The sequence below is a fragment of the Rhea pennata genome, chromosome 3 (assembly GCF_028389875.1).
Source record: "Rhea pennata isolate bPtePen1 chromosome 3, bPtePen1.pri, whole genome shotgun sequence".
Lineage (NCBI taxonomy): Eukaryota > Metazoa > Chordata > Aves > Rheiformes > Rheidae > Rhea > Rhea pennata.
The window spans coordinates 1,777,534-1,802,182 of record NC_084665.1 but is presented as its reverse complement, the minus strand read 5'-3'; the positions used below and the strand labels follow the sequence as shown (position 1 = coordinate 1,802,182).

At 41.2% G+C, this 24,649-nt stretch overlaps 1 protein-coding gene across 2 annotated transcripts in view; it reads left to right on the top strand.

Moving 5' to 3' along the window:
- The first annotated feature begins 14,961 nt into the window (after nucleotides 1-14,961).
- Nucleotides 14,962-24,649, top strand: part of RALGAPA2 (Ral GTPase activating protein catalytic subunit alpha 2) — a 171,948-nt gene continuing 162,260 nt past the window's right edge. For both annotated transcript variants that reach the window (XM_062571340.1, XM_062571339.1), the window contains exon 1: nucleotides 14,962-15,512. In XM_062571340.1, coding sequence (XP_062427324.1) covers nucleotides 15,407-15,512 — 106 coding nt within the window. In that variant the 5' untranslated portion in view covers nucleotides 14,962-15,406. The remainder of the gene's footprint in view (nucleotides 15,513-24,649) is intronic.

Sequence of the window (24,649 nt, the reverse complement as noted above, 5' to 3'; positions counted from 1 at the left end):
CCACAAACCATCCAAAGACAGCCTCCTGCTCCCCAAAGAAATACAAATTTTTCCAGAAAAATACCATACATTTAGTGCATAAGAATAAACATTAAACAAATCAGGGGATTTTTAGGGATAGGAAGATCTTGACATGACATTTTTTGTGTCAACAAAACTAGCTCCCTCATACTAAAATATAATATGTATGTTACTTGTTAGTATTGATTCTTAATTTGTGGAAACCACTTGTTTCAAGCTGTGATGCCTATCAGTGTATACATGGTGGAGAATTATAGTCTAGGCGGAGGTCACCACAAGTTTCTCAGTGTTCAAGCATCCTACCTCAACTTCAATTCTGGATAAAGCAAATGCTGGTGAAACTGTTCAAAGAGAAGATTAAAAATGTTTTTAGGAAAATAACTATCACATATAAACTGAATTCATTAAAGATGACTATTTTTTTTTTTAACTGAAAAATACATTGACATATGCATGATATCAAAGAGCAGATCTCACGGGGATGGTGATTGTGCTGGTTCCAGTAAGGGAGCAGAAAGGGCAGGATGAAGGAGGCAGTTCCACTTTCTCCGTGGATGAAGAAAAGTGTTTGTCTAATGTTGTTGTAACTTCATATGAAAGTACCCTGTCTCAAAGTGGGCTTTCTTTTTGCACTTAAAAGAGGAAATTTAAACAAGCAAATAATGTACTAAATTATTTGCACAAGTCCTAAAAACAGCTTCTACTGAACTGATGTCATAAATAAATGCCCCACATTGCAGGTATGGTTAAAGAACTACATTTGGGGAAACCGGAATAGTGTGTCACAAAAACAACAGGGTCATAGAAACGCAGAACTGCACATGGGGTACTCAAGTCCAGGCTTGTGCAAGGGCAAGCAACTATTCAATAAGATATTTAGCTACAGGGTCCAAAGAACATCTCCACATGTACCTACCCATTTACCAGAGACTATGAAGCACTGCAACCTCTTTCAGTCCCAAGTCACTTCACAAGAGGCACACACAATCGCCAATACCCTTCCCATACAGGAGATGGCTTTCACCACCTACTACCCTGACTGTCAGTCTGGACTACCACTGATCACACAGGTCAGAAACATCATAGAAACATAAAATTCAAGACAGACTAGCTTTTTCAGGTTTTCCTAGCAATTTGAACTGTAGAGTCCCTACTTTTGAACTCTTGCTTTCTGTTTTACAGTCCCTCCTTTTCCAACATTTTTGTGTTTTCCTCTTTTCTTTTCCAGAGCTTAGCTCTAGTTCCATTTCAAAGAACGGATTCACTAAGAGGAATTAAAAACAATATGAGGGAAAGAGGGAGAAGATGGGAACAGCAACCTCTTGCAACTCTTATTCATATCAGCAAGTGGAGTCTTTATGGTCTAAATAATATGAAACAGTGGCTACCGTATGACTACGAAACCCCTTCCCTCATTCATGTATCACAACTGCCTTCCTCCCTGAAACCATCACCACAAATAGCAATCAACTTCATCAGAACTCAAGAGATCTCTCCTTTATCATGCTTAGTTTTTCTTTCCTTCTTAAAATCCATTCATTTTAACATCTAAAGAGTTAGAAGTACTTTTTTTCTTTTAAAAACTTTATCTTTATGAATGTCCTCTTCTCCAGCAGGCCTGGTGATCTGTGGAGACTGGCCGTGTCCACAGCCAGTACAGCTTAAAAATTCTGTAAAGCTTTTCATGATTTTTTTAAAATGAAGCCGCTGAACCACTCTACGCCTTTGTGCATGTGCAGTCCCAGCATCTGTTGTAAAGGCTGTGTCACATATCTCACAAGCCAGAGAAAACAAAAGATTTGATGACCCTCTGTTTTCCCTAGCCTGAGAGTCCTGAGGAAGAGGGTTGATTAATTACAGTTTGATGGCTCTGATTGAAGAAAGAGCACCTTCTTACACAGGGATGGTCACATTAAACCATTTTTCTCCAGTTTCTCTCTTGAGAGAATGCAGAATTAGAGCAGAAATCCACAAACATGTAGAACATTAGCATTGTTACATAAAAAACTGAGCCAAGAGGCTCATGTGGGAATTCATAAGGATAAAAGACATTCATCCAGGAACAGGAAAGAAAAAAGTGTGGGAGTGAGAAGCATGCTTGATTTGTACTGTACTTCTAGGAGATGCTGAGAAAAAAGGAAAGACATAAAGAAGTTATGTATTGGAGACAGTAGTTAGAATCCTTAAGCAACTCTAAGTTAAGCCCAGAAGACATTCATTACTGCTGGAAAAATGCTTTATGGTTTTACCTGGTGTCTTATTATTTTATCTGAACCTGTATTTTTCTTGTGCAAGTAAGTAAAGAGTGATTGCTTGATTCTCTGCAAAATCCATATCCATTTCCATCAAGCTATGTGTCCCACAGACGACAGTGCTACAAGGTCCTGTCTTTGAATAAGTGTATATTGAAAATGCAGTTTTCTGAGGATGGGGGCTACCCATGAGACTATGGAAAGCTGGGCTGTGGAGTCCTATTTTTACTGACAGGGACATTTTAGTATGTCTATGAATATAAGCTTAAGACTACCCCAAAATACATGCACCTTACTGGCCTAACTGAATGAAGGCATATCTAATCTATCTTGCTAAAGGAGCTAGTAAACAACAAAAAAGAACATCATGTAACAGCTCAAGAGAAGATAGCGGGAGCAAAGCATCACCCTGTGAGCCCCAGACAGAGCAGGCTGATGGATGTCCTGTAAGGATGCTCCCCCAGGACTGCAATAGTATGTGTGTGATCATCTCTTTAGGCCTTCCTAAAGGCTAAAGGAGGTGGAGGGAGCAAAATCCTGATTGTTCAGAGTTGCTGACAGCATACAACCTCCACTGAAGTTTCCAGTAAACACTTAATTGTTTTGAAAATCAAAGCAGAGATGGGTTTTCCCAAGATCAAGAAAACAGCCTGTATTACAGATGGGATTACAAATGAAAAGTCCTAAAAGATTCCTAAAAGTTCTTGAATTGTGCAGACATGGCTATTTTATGTTTTTCTTTCATTTTCATCTACTGTATTATCAGGATATATACAAATGCCCATAATTAAAATACCCTGCGTGATACCTGCTGAAGTTGACCACCACTATCAGCAGCATCCCATGGCTTTGGTGGCAAAATGCATTTATAGAGACTTCAAGTTTAATTTCTCTCTTAACCTGCTTTTGTCTTTGGAACTGTATTAGTAAACCTATTAAGGCCTGAGCTGGCAGGGAGAGAGTTAATACATGTCCCCAAAAAGCCAAGACATTGTTAACCAGACAAAATAGATGAGCACAGTACTCTTGGCAGAACCTCAGTTGATTCCTGGAGGGCAGAGGTGAATAAACTGCCAGGAGGAAATTGCTAGATCTCTAAGGAGAACTAGAAGTGACCTTTCATCCTGGAGGGGGTGAAGTAAACAACACTTATCTTGGATTTAGTGCAGTTGAGACAAGCAGCATTTTATCTCTATACCATGGCACAGAAGCAAAGTAGTTATCTTCCTGCTTTTAAGGTGTAAGCCATCTCTGCTTTTTCATTCTGGTTTCAAGTTAAGCTGTAACATCTCCTTATGGAAAGGTCTTTGCAAGGGCAATAGGTTATGGGCTCTCACAACTTGCCACAAACCTCTTGATGCCGTTCAATCTTTTGCAAGCATAGTATGATCTCTCCGTACTGCGCAGATATTTTTAGTCCATGAAGTTTTCTAATTCACAGTTCCTATTCCTCTTGAAAGATACCAAGAGACATGGAATCCATGTTCCTTCTATATGGGATGTTTGGGGGTTCATAGACATAAATTCTTGTCTTTCCTTTCAAACACAGTTTGAAATTCTGGCAGGAAGAAATCTGATTTCTTTTTTTGGCAATTGCTTTTTTTAATGTCTCTTATTTTTACTATATCAATGACATTTTGATGCCTGATATGCTGCAATGGTTAGAAATTTTCTATCAAAATTCTCGTTAGAATAAAAACAGAGCTTTTGATTAGAACAGTGCCGGGGCAGGGGGTCATTTCTAATGAATTTCAGAATTTTTTTTCAAAATTATGGATGAAACAACACTCATTAATCCTTCCCTCCAGTTCTGACTCTCTTTTATCTTGAACTCTTTTTTTTTAAAAAAAACAACCCTATTCTCTCCTTCCATAAAAAGTTAGAACTTTCCAAGCAGGAACAGGGAACATTTTACAACCACTTCCAGTCCCTTGGTCCACAAATAACCTCCCACCGGAGTCCATACCTGACTGTTGCCAAGCTCTAGGAGATGTTGACTAATTCTCCATCCATATGTTAACCTCAGATCTGCATATTGCAGTGCTGACCTCTTTCAGCTTAAAATAGAATTAAATCTCCTTGAAGAACTTTTGTATATTGAAGAAGGCCTAAGAATCCTACCTAAATTTCCTGAAGAAAATATTAAACTCATATGATAGTAAATAAGTAACTCATATTAAATAAATGTTTTCTGAGAAATCTTAAGGTTGTAGTGTACTCTACAACCTTAGAAGTTAGCACACTTTTTCATTAGTAATCCTCTGCAGATACCATGCCTTTTTGAAAAGCTCTTCTTTCAGAAGTAAGCTGTGGCATTAGTTACAAGTTATCTCCCAACTTCCTTTGGATGTCTAGCCAATTAGGACACAGTTGGCATTTGGTGTCTTTAATTAATTCATGTACAAAGAAGGCAGAGACAATAAGAAACTCTTTTGTTGCCAAATTAAAATACCTGGGGGAGACCTCAGCTAATGCAAATGGATGAAGCTCCTCTACTTTGACAAACTCGGTAAAACTCTGCATATGTTGGTCCATGGAAATCAGTTCACAGGATCTGCACTTGGGAAAAGTTAGGCCTGCATTAGTAATTTAACACTAACTTTTGAATCTAAAGCAGTATGTTGTTGTTACAGGGATCCATGCATGTATACCCCATAGGAACACTGACAGATCCATCAAACTCAGAGCCAGCTGGAAAAAATTTTTTACGCAAGCTTAGGCAGATCATAACTAAAATATTGCAGTCTGATTTCCATACTAAGCACTTTGGCAATGTAATAAATTTCTGTCAAGCAACAACATGCTGTACCTAAGCCAGGAAACATCAGTGAACATTGATTCACATACAAAAATAGGAAGCTACTGTGCCTCAACAGATGTCAGCCAGGCTAAGGCTATTCAACAGTCTGCATAAACCACAACTGTACTCCCACACGAACTCATCCCAGAAGATAACATTTCTTAAAATTAATAAAGGCAGCAGATATCTTTTCAATTTTTCTTTTTTTTCTAAATGCATCCTCCTGGTTAGCAGGTATCAACACTGTTTTTCCAACACAGCTCCTATTCTTTGGTGTCACCTGCCCTGCTCTCTGGCCTTTTTCTTGCTATTTCCTCAGACATCTCTTACATTGATTATTAAGCAGTATTGCACACTATGGACAACTTTAGGGAAGTCTTTGTAAACTGGCTGCCTAAGGTGCTCAGGAAGTTACATGTTAAAGTAGAATAGTAAAAGCCATGGACATAGTAAAACAAGTATCTTCCCTTTTCGTCATTAGATCAGATATGTATCAGAAGATTCAGTGTTTATGCTATATACAGATGCTTGATGTAATTTGTTTTTATATGACAACCCCTGCGCTGGTAACGTAAAGGGTTTATCAAAAGACATAAATTAAAATTATATTAATCTTAAGACTACCCCTACCTTTAGAGAACATAAACATATACATTCTTAAAACTAAAGAACACATAAAGAAACCACAGAATAAAAGGTAGTTAAGTAGAATCTTCTGATTTAGAAAGGAAAAAAAATAATTTTAAAATATCGCTGCCCTATCAGGAAAGAGATTTACTTTCTAAATGTCATTTAAGGCATTTAGTTTGAAGGATAAACAATTAGAATGGCATTGTATGCTAACAAAATTATTATCTCATCTGTACTTCATTTAGGAGGCAACTTTCTTATTTTATTTACTTTTTCCCTACTCTTTTTTTTTCTCCAGGATCATTATAAAGTGTTATATTGACGCAAGTAAGCAGAGAAGTTCCGTAATTTAATCTCTACCATTAAAATTTCAGACTTACAGAAAAGTAACCTTGCCTGTTCATCAAGTCAAGTGAAATTCAGGAGGCTGTATTTACAGGTTCAGCTGTGTGTTTTATGTTTCAATAAATACTGAAAAAAAGAAGCATAATTTCTTACCATCACCCTTCCTTATTTCAGGTAAGAAAACAGGAAACAGATTCCAGTGCACTGTGACTAAGCAAACTTAATTTATTAGCAGTATAGATCACAACCTAGGCTAACTCCTGCTTATGTTATTCCATGGAAGTCAAAAGATTAAACCAAACACATCATTTTTTAAATTTGACTATGATTATATTCCATATATTTTGTTAATTGGTATGGTAGGTCATTGTTCTTTGACAATTAAAATGTGATTTGTATATTATTGATATGAAACTTAGAAAATATGCACGTCTTCAAGACCATGATAAGCACACCACTAAGACACATAGCTATTCTTCAGTCCTTAGCTGACTGGGGCTCAGGACAGCTAGGATCTCACACAATGTATCAGAAAGAAAATAAGAAACTGAGTAAGGATTATTTGGCATATGTGCTTATATGCTTGTTTTTCGGATCAAACTTCTGTATGTCAAGTTGAATACATAACACACATATGAAATGGCAAATGGATGCCTTCCAGTGAGTTAAAAATATGCCATTCTGTATGGCCACAAAGTTGTATCCAAAGGCATTATAGAATATGCTACCTGTAAATTCTTCCCTGTTCATTCCTAAGTTTCACAAAGCAGAATTGGTAGCACTACTTAAAATGTACTAGCCTAGTCAGGTGCATACCTGGCAGAATAGAGAACAAAAGGAAGGTTCAGTTTCCAGTTTTTGCTATACCTAAATAGTTTGAAATTGAAATTGCAATCAAGTGGGGGGAAAAAAGAGAAGAGAATGAGGAATGGATCAAAGGTTTTTGCCTTTTAGGTCAATTTAATTGTGTACTGCTTTCATGGACATAGTCCAGAATGGGACTCACATGACAGAAGAAAATATCATTAAGATGGATAACTGCAAACCACCGGACCATCTGCCACACATGTGACATCCAGTCTGTATGTAGAACAGCCTGAGTCCGTGAAACCCATTCAGGCTCTTCCACTGTGGACCCTTAGCCACAAAGTTGCTGGGGCTACTGATTATCTTTGCAAAGCTGCAGGCCCTGCCCAAGTTCCCCTCTTCTGCTCTTACAGGCACTCAGCTCCTTCATGGGTGAAACACTGGAAGGAGAGAGAAATCTGGAGAAAAGGTAACACAGAAAATACAGAGAGGAAAGGAGACTTGAAAAGGCAAAATAAAAATAGAAGCTTTAGAGATTTTATTTGTTTTTATGTCAGCCTTTTATATGACAGTCCTTAGTGAATATGCATTAACTGAGTTTTTTTTGTTTGTTTGTTTTTTTTAAGACTAATCACATAACCATGTTTCAGAAGCTTTATGTGTTTGGCAAAAGTCACACCCCATCCACACAGAGCACACTTCCTCACAAGTGTCATTTTCCTGCCCCAAAACCAGCTGACACTTGAGCAGTTCTAAATTTCTTCAAAGGCCAAAGAATCCATTTTCCTAAGGCCTCATCATCTGAAATTACTGAATAACAATAATCAAAGGTTATCCTGAGGAAGATACTTGCCTCTGAGCCCAAGGAGCAGAAGTTTGGCAAAGTTGTAAGCAAATGTTATAGTCTTGTAATTTGAAGTATGGGGCAGCTTTAACAGACAGCCACACTACCAGCTCAGCTACAATAAACAGACCTTTGCCTGAGTGTGAGAGCTGTCCCAAGGCAGGCATGTAGAGTTATTTAGACTTGAGATCTTGCAGAGTTTTTCCTTTGTCCTTCAGATTTTGCTCAGACCTTGGGCACATCTGACATCAGGAAAAGGTGTAAGGAAGCAGATGCATGGGGTGTGGGAAACACTGCCCTCCTCAGAAGGATGTAGTGGTGGATCTGTAGTTTTTATTGTTCAGGAATTTCAGGAAGCCTTCTTCCTTTCCAAGGCAAAACCCTCTTGGGGTAGCACTACTCAGCATCCTCCCCTTCATACAGTCGGTATTTAAGCAACTTGCTTCAACACAAAACTAGTAAGAGATGTGTCCTGTGACAGTTCCTATCTGTATATCATTGCTCCCTTCAGCAAACACCACACGCTTAGTCAGCAGTCCTGAAGTGAGCGTAAAAAACATGACAAATACAGTGCACTTTGTTTCTACTCCCTCCTCCAACACATTACTTAAGATGTTTTAAAGCTGAGAGATCAAAGGGAGACACATATGAGCACCAGTTTCACACACCAGCTGCAGGAAAAAGAAGTGGCTAGGCACCTGCTGTGGGAGGCAGCCTGAAGGGTGCTTGGCAGTCACTGCTGGCATGATCCATTACTATGCAAAAGCACCACACTACCGTCCTAAAGGGAAGGAACAAAATGGATGACTAGTGAAATATAATCTATGGATAGCATGCTATCTGTTAGCATAAATAAATATTAATAATCTAAGCTACTCTATTATTGCTGTCCCTTACCTGTGTTGCTTACATGCAACTTGTGACTAAAATTGTACCCATGTCAAATAATTTGCTAAAACAATGAGAACACATACAGCTGAGATGGGCTGTGACTATTAGGCAGGCTTTCCTCTCACAGAAAGCCCTCGTTTTATGTACCTGACAGGTCTTTGCTCCCAGTAATACAATGGAAAGGAAAACTGAACTATTGTAGCTTCTATGTGCAGATCCTCTTCACATTAGACTCACAAAATGGTTGAGATTGGAAGGAACCTCTAGGAATCACCTAGTCCAACCCTCCTGCTCAAGCAGCATCACCTAGTGCAGGTTGCCCAGGACTCTGCCCAGACATCTTTTGAATATCTACAAGGATGTAGATACTCAGCCACAACCTCTCTGGGCAACCCGTTTCAATGTTCAGTAACCCACACACTAAAGAAGATTTTCCTGATGTTCAAACAGAGCTTCCGGTATTTCCATTTGTGCCCATTTGTGCCCATCATCCTATCATTGGGCACCACTGAAAAGAGTTTGGCTCCATCCTTTTTATATCCTGCCTTCATATATTTATACACATTGTTAAGATCTCCTCTCAGGCTTCTCTTCTCCAAGCTGAACACTCTAGCTCTCTCAGCCTTTTCTTATAGGGGCAGCTACTGAGGAGCCCAGAACTGGACACAGTACTGCAGATGAAGCCTTATCAGGTTGAGAAGAGGGGGAGGATCACCTTCCTTGACCTGCGTGCAATGCTTTTCCTAACGCAGCCCAGGATACCATTGGCCTTCTTGGCCACAAGGGCACATTGCTGGCTCATGGTCAACTTGTTGTCCACCAGGACCCCCAGGTCATTCTTTGCAGAGCTGCTTTCCAGCAGGTCAGCCCCCAGCCTGTCCTGGGGCATGGGGTCATTCCTTCCTAGGTGCAGGAACCTATATTTGCGCTTGTTGAACCTCATGAGGTTCCTTTCCACCCAGCTCTCCAGTCTGTCCAGATCTCTCTGAATGGCAGCACAGCCCTCTGGTTTATCAGCCACTGCTCCCAGTTTGCTATCATCAGCAAACTTGCTGAGGAGGCACTCTGTCCCTTCATCCAGGTCACATATGTTAAAATGGTCAGAGGAAAAATTTAAACATTAATGGTGGACATAGTCATGACATTATTTTCAGGATCATTATTTTTTCATTTGTTTATGGAGTCTTGTCTATGCCAAAACATCCAGCAATTTCCCCAGTATTGATATAATGCTGGTCTTAATCGCTAGAGCCAGTAAGGCAACATGCCCACCATGTCTATTGTCTAAATGCACATACATTTGAAAAGGTATAATTAACTAAAAAAGACAGTGATTTATCTAAGTGCATATTTAATCCACTCACATCACTGTTGCATTTATGCTCATAAATTCAACTTACTTAGCCCATCCTACATTTACAATCTTAATTCTGTGATAACTGATTACTGCTTTGTCTCTTTTTTTTGCTTCCTTAGATGACTGCTTTAAATAGTTTTTACTTCAGATCCTGAAAGAAGAATGACCAAATCTTTTTCAGGAAATTATTCTACCTTAAGCATCAACTTTCGGAAATGCATCATCTGATCTTCTGGGAAATTGCAACTATTATATTGTTAGAAAACAGAAGTCTAAGCACTTTGCAAGCAGTTCCCTTACACAAGCTGAAATCATTGCTGCAAATTTACAGAGATTTCTGTTTTCTATTATGCTAGATCATTTTAAAAATGAATAATTTAAAAAGTTATATTTTGTTTTAACTAATCAAAATATTTCTAGCAGGTTAAAGCTAAGTTGCATATAATTTTGAGTTCCTAAATGTATAAATTCATTTGGTTGCCTAAAGCTCAGAAGAAAAATTGTTAAATGGGTTTTCATCTCTTTGTTTTACTGACTGCTTTTTCTTAACAAAAGACAGAGGAATTTTACACCATGAAGATTAGCCAACATGTGATGATGTGTTTATAGGCATCATGCGTTATAGACATCCTTGCTCATGCATTGCAGAGCACAACATGCAGAAGAAAATGTGAGTCAGAACATTTAAAGTTTATCAGCAAGTTTGGGGAGGTCCTGTACTGTGATGTTTCAATTAACAAAAAGATATATTAAAAGCAAATAGGTGAAAAATTTGTCTGAAATGTTTAGAATAATGCCATATTTTAAAACTTTTTATAACATTATGCAATTCTAAGCGATATCTACTCTGGAAACTAAAAGATGAAGCTTCTGAGAAGAGACTTGCATTGCACCCTGTGTGGAAGTGTCTTAATTTCTGGCAGCTTTAAAGTTTTTTATCCTCACAGGCAAGTGGGCCAAAACCTCTGTTCACAGGAAATCAGTGAACTATGTCTATGGTATGCCCCCTTAGCTGTCTTTTTATTTCCTATTTCAGAAGAGTCACTATCGATGCTATGATTAGATTTCAGTCCTCGTTTAAGGCTAAAGCACATTACTGTTTTAACTGGAATTGCAACAAGGTTGAATTTGGTCCACAAACGCTTCTCTTGGCTTTTCAATACTCCTGAAAACAAACAGGTGGTTTTCAAACCTTCACTAGCTGTTTGCAGCAAGTTATTACAAACATGTTTACTCACTAGTGTCAGCTCTTGAATCTCCAAATATGAATTTCCTTACCAAAGTCTGTAGTAGCATAGAACAGAGAATTAACTGTCCTACCATCTACATACAGTGTCAGAGGCACATTTTCATCTCTTCAATTCACTGCTGTCCAAGAACTAAGCTCAAATAACTGTAATTCGGTGTTTAAGCACACAATTTTAAAAACATTCTAATTATGCAAATGTTAAATTATGCTGAATCACTGAGTGTTTCATGTGACTACTGTTTCCAGGTTCTAATAGGCAGAGAAAGCACTGCCCTCCTAGAGCCCTGCAATTCAAGTCAAGAAATCTATATTCTGTGGAGCTTTTCAAGAGAAGAAATTCTGGCAAAGTTTAAAAAGTGAAAGTCTAAAGCTACAGTTAGGTGCTAAGCACCAAAATCCTTAATCACGTATCAGGAAAATTATTAGACATTTGAATGGCTAAATAATCACAACTGCTTCATCTTCCACAACAGTGATTTTTTCTTAACATAGCAGAAAAACAAAAATAGATCAGAACTTACCAGAAGAGACAAACTGAAAGGTGCTATTTTTCTAATTCAATTAAAAGAAAAGAGTAAGCCAAGATTTTAGCCATGTACTTCCCTAGCCAACTGCATGTATTGATTTGTGGCAGAGAAAGAGAAAAGCTGAAACAAGCTAATTCACTCTTCTCAGGAAGCTTCAGATACTCAATCGGCAACACATGACAAATAATTTTAGACAACTGTGCAAGATTTACAATTTTTCCCAGCATGCAAAATTGTCTAACAATGGTATGAGAAGAATATGAAATATGAACTATTGTAAACCTTAAGCAGGTTTACACCTGGCACTAAATAAAGGCACTAAAATAATAGATCATTAGAAGATAATAGTAATTCTGAGGTCATGCTTTCAAACTTCTCTGTATAACAAAAAAAGGTTAGATTTTATTTTTAAAAAGCTGAATGTCAGTACTATTCCTATTCATATGACGCCAGGAACCTTAAGAGTACAAGCTATACTACAAAGTTAAACAGAGCATTTTTTTTTTCTGTCCTGGAAATACAAAAATTTCAATACAGTTCAGAACAGAGAATAAATCTAACTGATCAGATACATCAGAATTCACAAAGGCTGGTCAATCAAAAAGAGGTTTGCTCTCAGTTTTCATTGTCAAGGCCTGTCATTGCTCTTTCAGAGCAAGAAATCAGCGGTGCTACAAAGAGGGGAAAGGCAGTGCCATGCCATGGTGACATTCATAGTGTGTGACCCAGAAGAAATACACTGTAAGCAGCTGCGCTCATGAATATGATCTACAACTACTTTCCTATCTTCCCTGAAATCAATGAGGCAGTGGCTAGGAAGCCATGATTTTGAAAGAAAGTTATATTGGATTAACTGAAAAAAAAAATTTTTAATAAATTAATGCAATAAACCTACACTGAAAATTTTTTCAATTAAGATACAGTGGCATTTGATTATTGATCTTATTTGGAATAAATCACTCAGATTTTGAAAATATCTGAATACAGTTGGGGGTTAGGTTTAGCTCAGTCGGTTAGAGCGTGGTGCTAATAATGCCAAGCTTGCAGGTTCGATCCCCATATGGGCCACTCGTTTGAGGGTTGGACTAGATGATTTCCAGAGGTCCCTTCCAACCTTATCACTTCTATGGTTCTCTGATTAAGGTCTCTGATTCTGAGCCAGCCCACAAGACAACCTGTTTCAGAGTAAGGAAAAGAAAAATGCAAGAAATAAGGCAGGTTCCTAATTCTTCCTGGCAAGGAACAAAGCCTTACTGTTTTCCAGAGGAATCTGAATGTCATCAAACTGTTCCGGACTGGCTTGATGGTGGTGAAAGGATGTATTCCAAATAAGAAATCATTCAGAGCTTTTCCATCCAGCTCAGTGGTGCCCAGGATAATAGTAAACTAACTTTATTTCAGTTCAGTTTAAATGGATGAGGGGTTGAATTAAACTAAAATGTATTCAGCCTCCTTACCACTGAACTAAAACTAGTTTGAAAATAGAGGGAATTTAAATGAGTGCAACGTCCTTGTCTACCTTTCAAAAGGTGCTGGTTTTGTTAAGGACACTAGCTTGGGAAATTCCTCCTCTCCTCCATCATTGTGCCTCCTTCTTGCACTGGAGATCACTGATGTACTGTGGACAGTGGCAAAGGGATAGAAACACGCTGCAGGGGGCATAAGCGTCGTACACCAGCTTTACTGCTGCAGTCGCCATATCAACAGTTACATGCTATGCCATGCTTCCATGATCAGTTTAACCCAACATAAACCCAAGCTGCTTGCTTATTTATCTGTTTATTTTGCCAGGCTAATTTGCATACAGATCACTTCCTTGATCTCATTTGCTGCATGGCTATGTTAATCGTGGCTCTCATGCAACCAGGAAGCTGGACTTGTCCTCTTATTAGCAGGACTCGTTTACTCCTCATTCAAATGACTGTGGATCAGTCACTTTGGTGACCTCAGACCTTAATGGTAGAAATGATCCCAGAGTGGACCCAGAGGAAATGACATGTGGTAGTAAAATATTTTCCAGTGCTAACAATAGTGATTTTTGTGACTTTTTTTCAACGATTCACCATTAAAGAATCTATTTATATAAATATATAAGAATTAATTAAAAATATAAATGTCTAACTAAGAAATGTAAGCAAAATATCTTTCTGTGAAATTTTTTTTTTCACAGGACCTCATCCTGCCTTGGCATTTATTATATTGACTTTTCCACCCAGGAGTTCTCCTGAAAGGATTCTGGGACCTTCAAATGAAACCCTTTGTGGCTGTCATTCTGGGGCAAACCCTGCTTTTGCTGCGTAACTACAGATCTCCTTAGTCTTTTATCTTTACTACATATTATAGAAGTAAAAGCATGGCTTATTGTTTACATATTTACAGTGCAAGCAGTTATTCAAAACATGAACATTTTTCCAGTAAATAAGACCAAGGGAACTCATATGCCAATTCCAAATGGTGCATTGTACTGCAAACACCTAAACTTGTATGTTTTACTCCCTCCATTTTTAACCTAACTGTCCCCACAAGCCAGCTATGCTTACCTTGAAATCTGGCCAGTGGCTACTTGCCATCCAAAAGCCCTGGTGCAAAGCTGGATTTTCAGAGACACTTAATAAACCTGTAAAGGGAGAAACGGTGCATACATGGGTACTGTGAGTGTGTTGTTGCGAGAAAACATGACGCTCTGTACAGAGGAATTTTGTGCGAGGAACGAGGGGGAGCCAATGCCGAGCCACACCTGTCAGAGAGGCATCTCACCCCTCTAGCTGGACAGGGCCCTGGGCCTTAAAATGGCAGCCAAAAGCCAGTCACGTGGCGGGCAGTCCCGCCATGGAGGGGGGCCCCGCTGGGAAGGGGCTGTCCCTGCCACGGAGCAGACCGTCTCCACGCCACTCTGCCCGTGGGGCATAGACTTCTCTGGCTCCCAGGAGCAGACTGATGTGGGTGGGCGCCGTGTAAGAGACACGAGAGCGATCTCCACGACGCCCCTTCGGGGTGCCACTGCCCCGCGCTCCGACGCCGCCCTTCCCCCCAGGCGCCTACAAGTCCCAGCGCACTCCGCGCCGCACGGCGCTGCGCCGGGCGCCCGCGCGCTGTACACTGGGAGCTGTAGTTTTTCCGAGCGGCGGCCGAGGCGGAGCGCGGGCAGCGGGGGCGCGCGGGCGGGGCTGGCGGCGGCAGCGGCTGCGCCGTGTGGCGGCGCGAGCGGCGGGCGGTTAAACCACCCGGGCGGCGGGGCTGGTCGGTTCCGTGTTTACACGCCTACTCGCCCTGTGGCGGCAGCGAGGAGCCGCGGGCGGGAGGAGAGCGGGGGCGTCCTGCTCGGCCCGGCCCCGCCCCACGCGGCCCTTCCCCGCGGGCGCCGGGCCCGGGCTCTCCGCTCGCCTGCCCGCGCCGCACGTATCTGCCGCTCGCAGCCGGCACAGGGCGCGGACGCTCTCTGCCCCCTTCCTTCCTCCGCGCTCGGGCGGCGGGCGCGGCCGAGGAGCTCCTCTTCCCGCGGCCGGGGCGCGGGGGAGCCGGCGAGTCGCCTCCTGCTGCCCCGCCGCCCTGCGCGCACAGCAGGACTTAAGGGTCCCTGCAGCCGCCGCTGCTGCTGGGCACAAGGGATCGCTCCGACCTGGCGCCTCCTCCCGCCTTCCCCCGCCGCCCCCTCGGTCCCTGCCTCCCCCCGCCGCCGCGGGATGTTCTCCAGAAAGAGCCACGCGGATGTCAAGAAGTCCACGCAGAAAGCGCTGGACCCCAAGAAGGACGTGCTGACCCGCCTCAAGCACCTCAGGGCGCTCCTGGGTGAGTCGCGGCGGCGGCAGGAGGAGGAGGAAGGGATGGGGGGGGGGGAGCTCGGCCGCTCCAGGGCCGCCGGGCAGGGGGAGGCCCGGGCCAGACCCGCGCTCACGGCAGCGCCGCAGCGCTTGGCGGCGGTTGCGCAGCTCGCGGCGCTGTGGCGGCGTCCCCGCGACGTGAGGGGGGCTTCGCCTCCAGACCCTGCCTAGCGCGTGTGCGCAAGCCGAGCGGCTGGGTTTGGGGGGGGGGGTTGTTTATTTACTTATTTACTTATTTGCAGAGTGACTGCGCGCTTTAAGCGTGTATAAAGTACAACCTCCCCCCCATTTCTATTCAGAACCTTTCATAGCTTTCAAATCTCCCACCTTTTATCCACCACACTAACAAAGAGGTCAGACTCGAGGTGGGGCAGGCTGAGGAACAAGGAGCAGGGGAAAACCAGAAGGAAACTGCTCCCACCCCTCGGTCTCCTCCTGAAGGAAAAACTGCTAGTAGCTGTGTAGTGTTGTCGACACAAACCTTAAAGCGGTAGGTAGCTCGCCCTGCCCTGTCTCCTAGCTAACCGTTCACCTTTCGGTCTGCGTTGAATAGCTGCGTACTCTTCCAGATGTGGTGCGACTCAGGCTGTCAGGATTATTGGCTCTTAAATTAAAAAAAAAAAAATTATTATGGTAAAAGGGGACAACTTCTCTGCACAATTAATATTTAGGCTATTTCTCTAATATTAAGTCCTCACTGGAAGGACCCATTAGAATGTGTTATATCTTTCATGCTATTCCAGGAAATTTAACAGAAGTCTCATCTCTGAAGTCATGTTTCACTTGGAAATACTCTTTACCTACTAATAAATACAATATGCAAACTTGTTTTAAGTCAGGTTTAATAGAAGGCAATCTCAAGTTAATGTTTTGTGGAACTTAACCCGTAAAATCCCAACATCAAAACTCCTGCAGGATTGCTCTACTATGTTTATATCGCTTTAGCTTTTGTCTCCCAGAAATACTTGTTTTAAAATGTGGTTTAGAGTAGTGTACTTGATAGTCTATTGAATTTTTTTCTATAGGGCTGTTATTAGAAGATGGATATTGCAGGAGTACTTGTGTCATCGGGTGATTTCTCCTCTTCTTCCCAGTCTCTGTAAATATTGAGTATATTCTTTGTGCAGACATTTTAAAATTGATGTGACAGCGCAAATCATTTAACAGAATCCCCTAAACTACTTTTTTTTTGATGTTTGTGTTTTTGGGTGCTATTTAAACTTTACTTGCCCAGGTCTTAAAAGACAGGATGTATATGGACAGGTGCATATTCATAACATAGGGAGACCGAGTGTACTGTATGTAGACTAAGTATCTTCCTCATAGAAGTTAAATAGTAAATAAAAAGTTGATGCAATTATGAAGTAATTGAGACTTTAAAAGAAAAAATTTTTGTGCTTGGATTTTGTAAATTAAAGCAAAAAACTAAATATTTAAAGACCACACCCTGGTATTACTCAAAAGAATAAACACAAATTTAGTCATAGCCAAATGTTCAGGTCTCTAAGCTGTGAACTTCTAGCTACTTGTTTTCATTTTGGCAGAATTCTTTGAAGAACAGCTACTGCATTTCTTGGTCAAGTACATGTAACTGATGTATTTTGGGAATAGTTTTCATTTATGTAGTTAATAGGAAGGTGATTGTTTATGGTTGAATAACCTAAGAATTTTCATTAGAAGTAGATCAACGTATTGGTGTCAAACTTACAACAAAACTGTTTTTTTTGTTTGTTTGTTTTTTATGATAGAAGATATTTATTTTGGGTCTGTGTTAGGGATGTTAGGAAACGTACATTTATTTGTACTAGGTAAGTCAACACAGTCTTAGCATGTGCAGAAAAAGATTTGAGATCCTTTGTTTTTCCGTCTGTAATGCTTGTTTATGTATTTATGTGACTACTTCCTGGTTACTTAACCTTGGAAAACCTGCTGCTTAACGAAATTGGGAGTTATGCTGGAAGGAATGGAGGTTTGAAATCCTATGATCTTTGTCTTTTCTGTATGTAGATAAGTCTGTATGTAGGTAAGTGGAAAAAAATACAAATGGAATGGATGAATGCATCACTAGACTATTAAGGCAACTAAAGACACTTTTTCAAATACATGAATGCTAATTTGAAGTAAAAAAAAATCTAGTAAGATTCATATTTTTCATACACATTATCTCTTAGCTTCACTTGAAATGGTATGGAAGTTGTATTCAGTTGTTAGATCGAGAACCTGAATGTTCCCATCACTGCACATTCTCACTTAGTGCTCTTCTGTCCCTTGGGTAGGATTAGATTAGATCCTAGGTAGGATAGAGCAAAATGAAAACATGATCATAGCACAGGAAGACTTGCCAAATCTTACTTTGATATAGCTAGCATGGGTAGCAATAGCAAAAACGTAGCTCTGTTACATTAATTGAGGACTGCCAAATGAAGTACTTAACTAGTTTCTGGTAAATTATTTTTTTAGTTTGTGCTGAAGCCTTTGCTACCAAGTCTCTATTAGCTTTTATCTAAATCAACATTAACTCTATCTTCTGGTGTAAACGTGCACTTCTGTAATGTCATCTGAAAAGCTTTTACCTAATCATAGGATTTTCCGGTAAGCGATTTTTTAATTTGTAGATATTAAATCCCTTATAAGGATGGATAAAAAGGATACTCAATTGTGAAATGGGACAATAAAAACTACTTTTATACAGGAAATTGGAATAACTTTTGACGATACATGTAGGCTTCCTCAGCTTTTGTTCAGGCTTCCTTTTCAGTTTTGGGAAGTCCTTTAAATTCTCGTATCTGTAGCCTTTTGAAAGGTAGCTGTGCATGTCCTTGCAAAGCTACAGGAGTAATTAGTGAAAAGTTAGTGGTACATTTTTCTGTTTCTAGTTTTAGAAACCTCCTTATGTCAGTCAGTGTCAAAGTATTTGTGATGCATTTGGGAAAACAGTGCAAAAATATACTTCCTGCAGTGTTTCTGCGAAAAGATTCATATATAAGAAATCTGCTGTTATATCAAATTAAGTGCTCTTAATTAAGAGGTCTTTTTGTAGCTGTAGAGGGGGTCATTTTAATGGTATTTTGTGATTCCCTTATCTTTGGTGAAGCTGAGCTTTTTTCTTTAACGTACACTTAAAGTTGCATGTTTAAACCAGTTAATGTATTTTTATCTGTGCTCTACAATATGCAAGGATTTGAGTGGCCTCATGTTTTACTGTTAGTCAGCAAATTGCAGCAGGAAAACATTCTTCTCAGAACTCTTCTGCACTGTTCCTGTTTAGGAGAATCGGTGAAGAGACTCATATTTGGTAACCTCATTTCAGATTATTTATTTATTTATTCAGATTATAAACAAGGAGCAGAAATGATGTTTGATTTGTACTTGTGTGTTCTAGTAATTTTTCCTTTTTTTTAATTTGCTGACCCATTTCAGTCAAGTTTGAATGATGTGTAGGAAGCTTAAAGACTTAACTGTGAGAAATCAGTAACTGGCTGGAGGAGAGGGTCTTACGTTGGTGGCTTGTCAAGAGAAAGAGAAGCAGAACTCGACCACTGTATATTCCATTCAGGAGTACATCTCTGGTCAGTCAGTGTTTGTATAATTCTCCTTGAACCAGAGTGTATGCTTTCTTTCAATGTTGTAAAGAATGTATGGAGCTGGAGTTATTGCTCTGGAAGAAGTTTAGCCTTTAAGAAACGAAGATGCTCTTTCCAGTGTGCAGTGTGTATCAGATTTCAAGACTTTATATCTGAAGAACCTCATTGGTAGTCTAAAGTGTTGGCTGGTTAGTGGTACTTCAGATTGAGTTTGAGATTAAAAGCATTTTTCTTGTGACATTCCATTGATAGGAGAAAACATACACAAGAAGGTCTGAAAGTACAGTAACAATGTGAGGGAAAAACCTTTTTTGTGCTGAAGGTGCTGCATATGATGAATGAGAAAACAGGCAGCACATTAGTTTCTCCTCAGGATAGCCCCTTTGAAAAAGTTGCACTCAGTGAAAGCATGGAGACTAACTGGTAGAAGGGTCTTTGATAGTTCAGGTTGTTACCAATTTGCTTATTTATTGTTTACTTATCTTACTAATTATCTTTCCAATTCTTTGAGGATATGGTTCTTACAGGTTTGAGTAAACATCTCTCCAATTTAAGCACAATATTCCTCTGATCTGCTGTGTTTAACTAGCTAATCTCAAAAAGAAATTTGTGTAGGTAACTAACTAATGGATGAAGTGCTAGAAAAATCAGTAGGTAGCTACCTGTTTGGGACATGGTACAAACTGCCCAGATCTTGCTCATCCTTTGAGTGAGTAGCAATATATTTAAATTTGAAATGCCTGGCCTATAATTACTTCAAGCTTCATAATTTGGACTCAGAGTAGTTTTGATCACTGAGTGTGGTGGTGGGACACAAGAAGGCTTATCCGTGAAGTAATTAGGAAGATCTTGGCCAAGAATTTGGAGACTTTCCAGATTCACAGGGAAAAACAAAAATCCCCCTCTCCCTGCTTCTAGTGCTTGTATGGTGTAACATCAAGCTATTGCTTCCTATGTGTCTGCAGTGTTCACGTTTTTGGTAAACTATATTGAACCCTTGCTTGGCAGCTAAGCCATAAGTGAACAAGACTATTTTAGTTATAACTTTCTCTTATTTCTTAAGTGGATGTGAAAAATAAAACCCTTAATAGTTAAGAGATCTGGTCAATATTCTGTTAATCTCTCCCTGGGGTCCAATCTTGTAACTTTCTTATATTGAAAATAAAATATATTTATTTTTAAATTTGTACTATGGCAGTTGTAAGAAAATTATATCGTATATCTAAACACCTAAAGAGAGGAATTTGAAAAGTCAGAAGACACCTTATCTGTATTATGGTATGCCTTTTAATAGTATATAGCTTACTGTTCATGTGATCACGTGCTGCATAAACAATATTAAATATAATTTCACTTTAATTTTAGGAAATTCATTGTTTACAAGATGAGGTTTTAGAATGTTTTATGAAACCATCCTTCAGGAAGACTATACTAAAGGATTTTCGTCGTGGTTTTTGGACCTTAAATTTCTTCCTTTTCCGTCTACCTCAATAAAATAAACAAACTTGAAAATATGAGAAATACGGCAACTCTCCATTCATGTTTTTCTTTGAGCTTCTCAGAAAGACATGACTAAACCCAAAACATATCTTCATAACTAGGAAAGAGGAATACTTCATGATGAAATGTTGGACTTGCTATGGTTCTGAGGTATGTCCACCTCTCAAATGTGTATGTTCTGATAGTAATCTGATAGGTTTCAAAGCAATGCTACTTTTCTGTGATGGACCTGACAGGTGGGACAAATGAAAAAATATGCCTAGTAGCGTGACACAAGTAACTTGCATACCAAAGCAGATGGTGAATAAGGTGGTATTGCAGCTTTCCCTGAAGATGCTTGTATTTTTACCCAGCTTGTGGTAGGGTGGGCCAAAGTCAGGTCTCAAGAAATTCTCTTTTTTTTCCCCCAAGTATCTGTTACATTTAGATATAATGACTTGACTTGTGATGAAACTTAGTACTGAACATCGGTTTCGAGTGAAAATTTTTACCAGTGCCAAGAGGGTTAGGTGGCGTGTTAGTGGCTTGTTTGCAGTTCTGTAGTGCTATTACATGACACTTGGCGGCCTTCTACGTATTATTGCTAGGACTTCGTCAAGGCAGGTTCTACTTACGTTATCCAAATGTCTTCTTTCTAGAACTTCAATATAAAAAAATTTAGATAGTATTAGAATGACTCTTTTAGGATAATCTCTTGGTAGTTATGATTGCAGGTACCTATTTATTCGGCACAGAAAACAAGTCAAAGCATGGTATGAACCTCTCCTTTAAATAATAAATGTTTTGATAGAAGGTACTCAAAGAGTTAAATGTTTCTTTGTATTTTTTTTTCTGCATATGACACTCCTTGCCTTGGTTAGGGGTTGGAAGGTCCTGTTGATTCTATTGAATACCTGTATCATAGTGTTTCCCTAGTCCATTATGAAATTCTTCAGGTAATGCAGTGTGTTATTCTGTTATTACTTGCCAATAGCTTTTTTTCTTTCTTTTTTTTTTTTTCTTAAATTTGCTTCAACGATAATTAGTTCCTGGGCTCTGAATCTTCAAACTGCATGTTGGTAGCAACCTTTGCTTAATCTTCCCACTGTCCTCTGCTGAAGAACAAAAGTTAAAAATTTGTATAGACGGAGAAGTAATGCACAGGACACATTTGTTTCGTAGATGAAAGGTTGATAGTTTTAAATAAAAGCTTTACTGAATAATTTCATTTCTCGTCCCAGACTCCTTCGCTTAGGCTATGATGATACATGTTCACAGAATAACTATGCTTGTTTTACATTTTCTTGGGACAATTCCACCTTTTTCTCTTTTGTTAGCCTTAAATATGCATAAATGAAACTCTAAACAATCATAGAATCATAGAATCAGTAAGGTTGGAAGGGGCCTCTGGAGATCATCTACTCCAACCCCACCCCTGCTCAAGCAGGGTCACCTAGAGCATGGCAGACAGGGTTGCATCCAGGTGGGCCTTGAAGATCTCCAGAGAAGGAGACTCCACAACCTCTCTGGGCAGCTGCTTCCACTGCTCCGTCACTCTCACAGCGAAGAAATTCCCCCTCACGTTCAGGCAGAACTTCCTGTGCTTCAATTTCTGCCCATTGCCTCTTGTCCTGTCCCATGGGTCAACTGAAAAGAGCTTGTCCCCGTCCCCTTGACACCCTCCCTTCAGGGACTTATCCACATTGATAAGATCCCCCCCCCTCAGTCTTCTCTTCCCCAGGCTAAACAGGCCCAGCTCTCGCAGCCGTTCCTCAGAGGGCAGGTGCTCCAGCCCTCTGACCATCTTTGTAGCCCTACGCTGGACTCCCACCAGTAGCTCCATGTCTCTTTCGTGCTGGGGAGCCCAGAACTGGACACAGTACTCGAGATGAGGCCTCCCCAGGGCTGAGTAGAGGGGCAGGATCACCTCCCTCCACCTGCTGGCAACACTCTTCCTGATGCACCCCAGGACACCATTGGCCTTCCTGGCCACAAGGGCACATTGCTGGCTCATGGTCCACTTGTCATCCACCAGCACTCCCAGGTCCTTCTCTGCAGAGCTGCTCTCCAGAAGGTCAGCCCCCAACTTGTGCTGGTGCGTGGGGTTATTTCTGCGTAGGTGCAGGACCCTGCACTTGCCCTTGTTGAACCTCAGGAGGTTCCTCTCTGCCCAGCTCTCCCGCCTGTCCAGGGCTCTCTGAGTGGCAGCACAGCCCTCAGGTGTGTCAGCCACTCCTCCCAGCTTGGTATCATCAGCAGATCAGATGCTGAGGTGACACTTACTGAGGAGTCCCTTCATCCAGGTCATTGATGAAAAAGTTGAACAGGATGGGACCCAGTCCTGAGCCCTGGGGGACTCCACTAGCCACAGGCCTCCAACTAGACTCCACGCCACTGATGACAACCCTCTGAGCTCTGCCTTTCAGCTAGTTCTCGGTACACCTCACTGTCCACTCATCTAACCCACACTTCCTGAGCTTTTCCAGGAGGATGTTAGGGGAGACAGTGTCAAAAGCCTTGCTGAAGTCAAGGTACACAATGTCCGCTGCTCTCCCCTCATCTACCCAGCCAGTCATGCCGTCAGAGAAGGCTATCAGATTGGCTAAGCAGAATTTCCCCTTGGTGAATCCATGCTGGCTACTCCTGAACAACTTCTATTCCTCCATATGTCTGGAGATGACATCCAGAAGGAGCTGTTCCATCACCTTTCCAGGGATGGAGGTGAGGCTGAACAGCCTATAGTTGCCTGGGTCCTCCTTCTTGCCCTTCTTGAAGACTGGAGTGACACTGACTTTTTTCCAGTCCTCAGGCACCTCTCCAGTTCTCCAGGACCTTTCAAAGGTGATGGGGAGTGGCCTGGCAACAACATCCACCAGCTCCCTCAGTACCCGTGGGTGCGTCCCATCAGGGCCCATGCATTTGTGGATGTCAAGCTTGCCCAGAAGGTCTCTAATCCTATCCTCCTCAGCCAAAGGAAAGTCTTCCCTTCTCCAGACTTTCTCCCTCACGTCTAGTCTACGGGATTCCTGAGGGCTGCCCTTAGCAGTGAAGTCTGGAGCAATAGAAGGCATTCAGTAATTCTGCCTTCTCTGTATCCGTTGTCACCAGGGCCCCTGCCCCATTCAGTAGCGGGCCCACATTTTCCACAGTCCTCCCCTTGCTGCTGATGTGTTTGAAGAAGCCCTTCCTGTTGTCCTTAATGTCCCTTGCCAGACTCAATTCCAAATGGGCCTCAGCCTTCCTCACCGCATCTCTGCATACTCTGACTGCATTCCTATAATTCTCCCAAGTAGCCTGTCCCCTCTTCCACAGTCTGTGTACTTTCTTCTTCTGTCTGAATTTGGCCAGGAGCTCCTTGCTCACCCATGCAGGTCTCCTGCCCCCTTTGCTGGACTTCTTTCTCCTTGGGATGCACCGCTCCTGAGCTTGGAGGAAGTGATGCTTGAATCCTAGGCAGCTCTCCTAGACCCCCTGTTCCTCTAGGGCCTTAACCCATGAGATTCCTCCAAGTAGGTCTCTGAAGAGCCCAAAAGTGTGCTCTCCTGAATCCAGGGTTGCAATCCTGCTTATTGCCTTACTTCTTTCTGGCAGGATCCTGAACTCCACCATCTCATGGTCACTGCAGCCAGGGCTACCCTCAACCTTCACATCTCCAACCAGTCCCTCTTTGTTGGTTAGGACAAGGTCCAGCAGGACACCCTTCGTCTTAGGCTTCTCCATGACTTGTGACAAGAAGTTATCATCAATGCATTGCAGGAGTCTCCTGCAGGAGTCTCCTGGACTGTTTGTGCCTTGCTGTCTTGTCCTTCTAGCAGATGTCAGGGTGGTTGAAGTCTCCCATGAGAACCAGGGCTTGTGATTGTGAGGCTACTTCCAGCTGTCTGTAGAAGGCCTCATCAGCTTCCTCTTCTTGGTCAGGTGGCCTGTAGTAGACATGCACAACAATGTCCCCCATGTTAGCCTGTCCTTTGATCTTCACCCATAAGCTCTGGACTGCCTCCTCCTCCACCCCTAGACAGAGCTCAATGCATTCTAGTTGCTC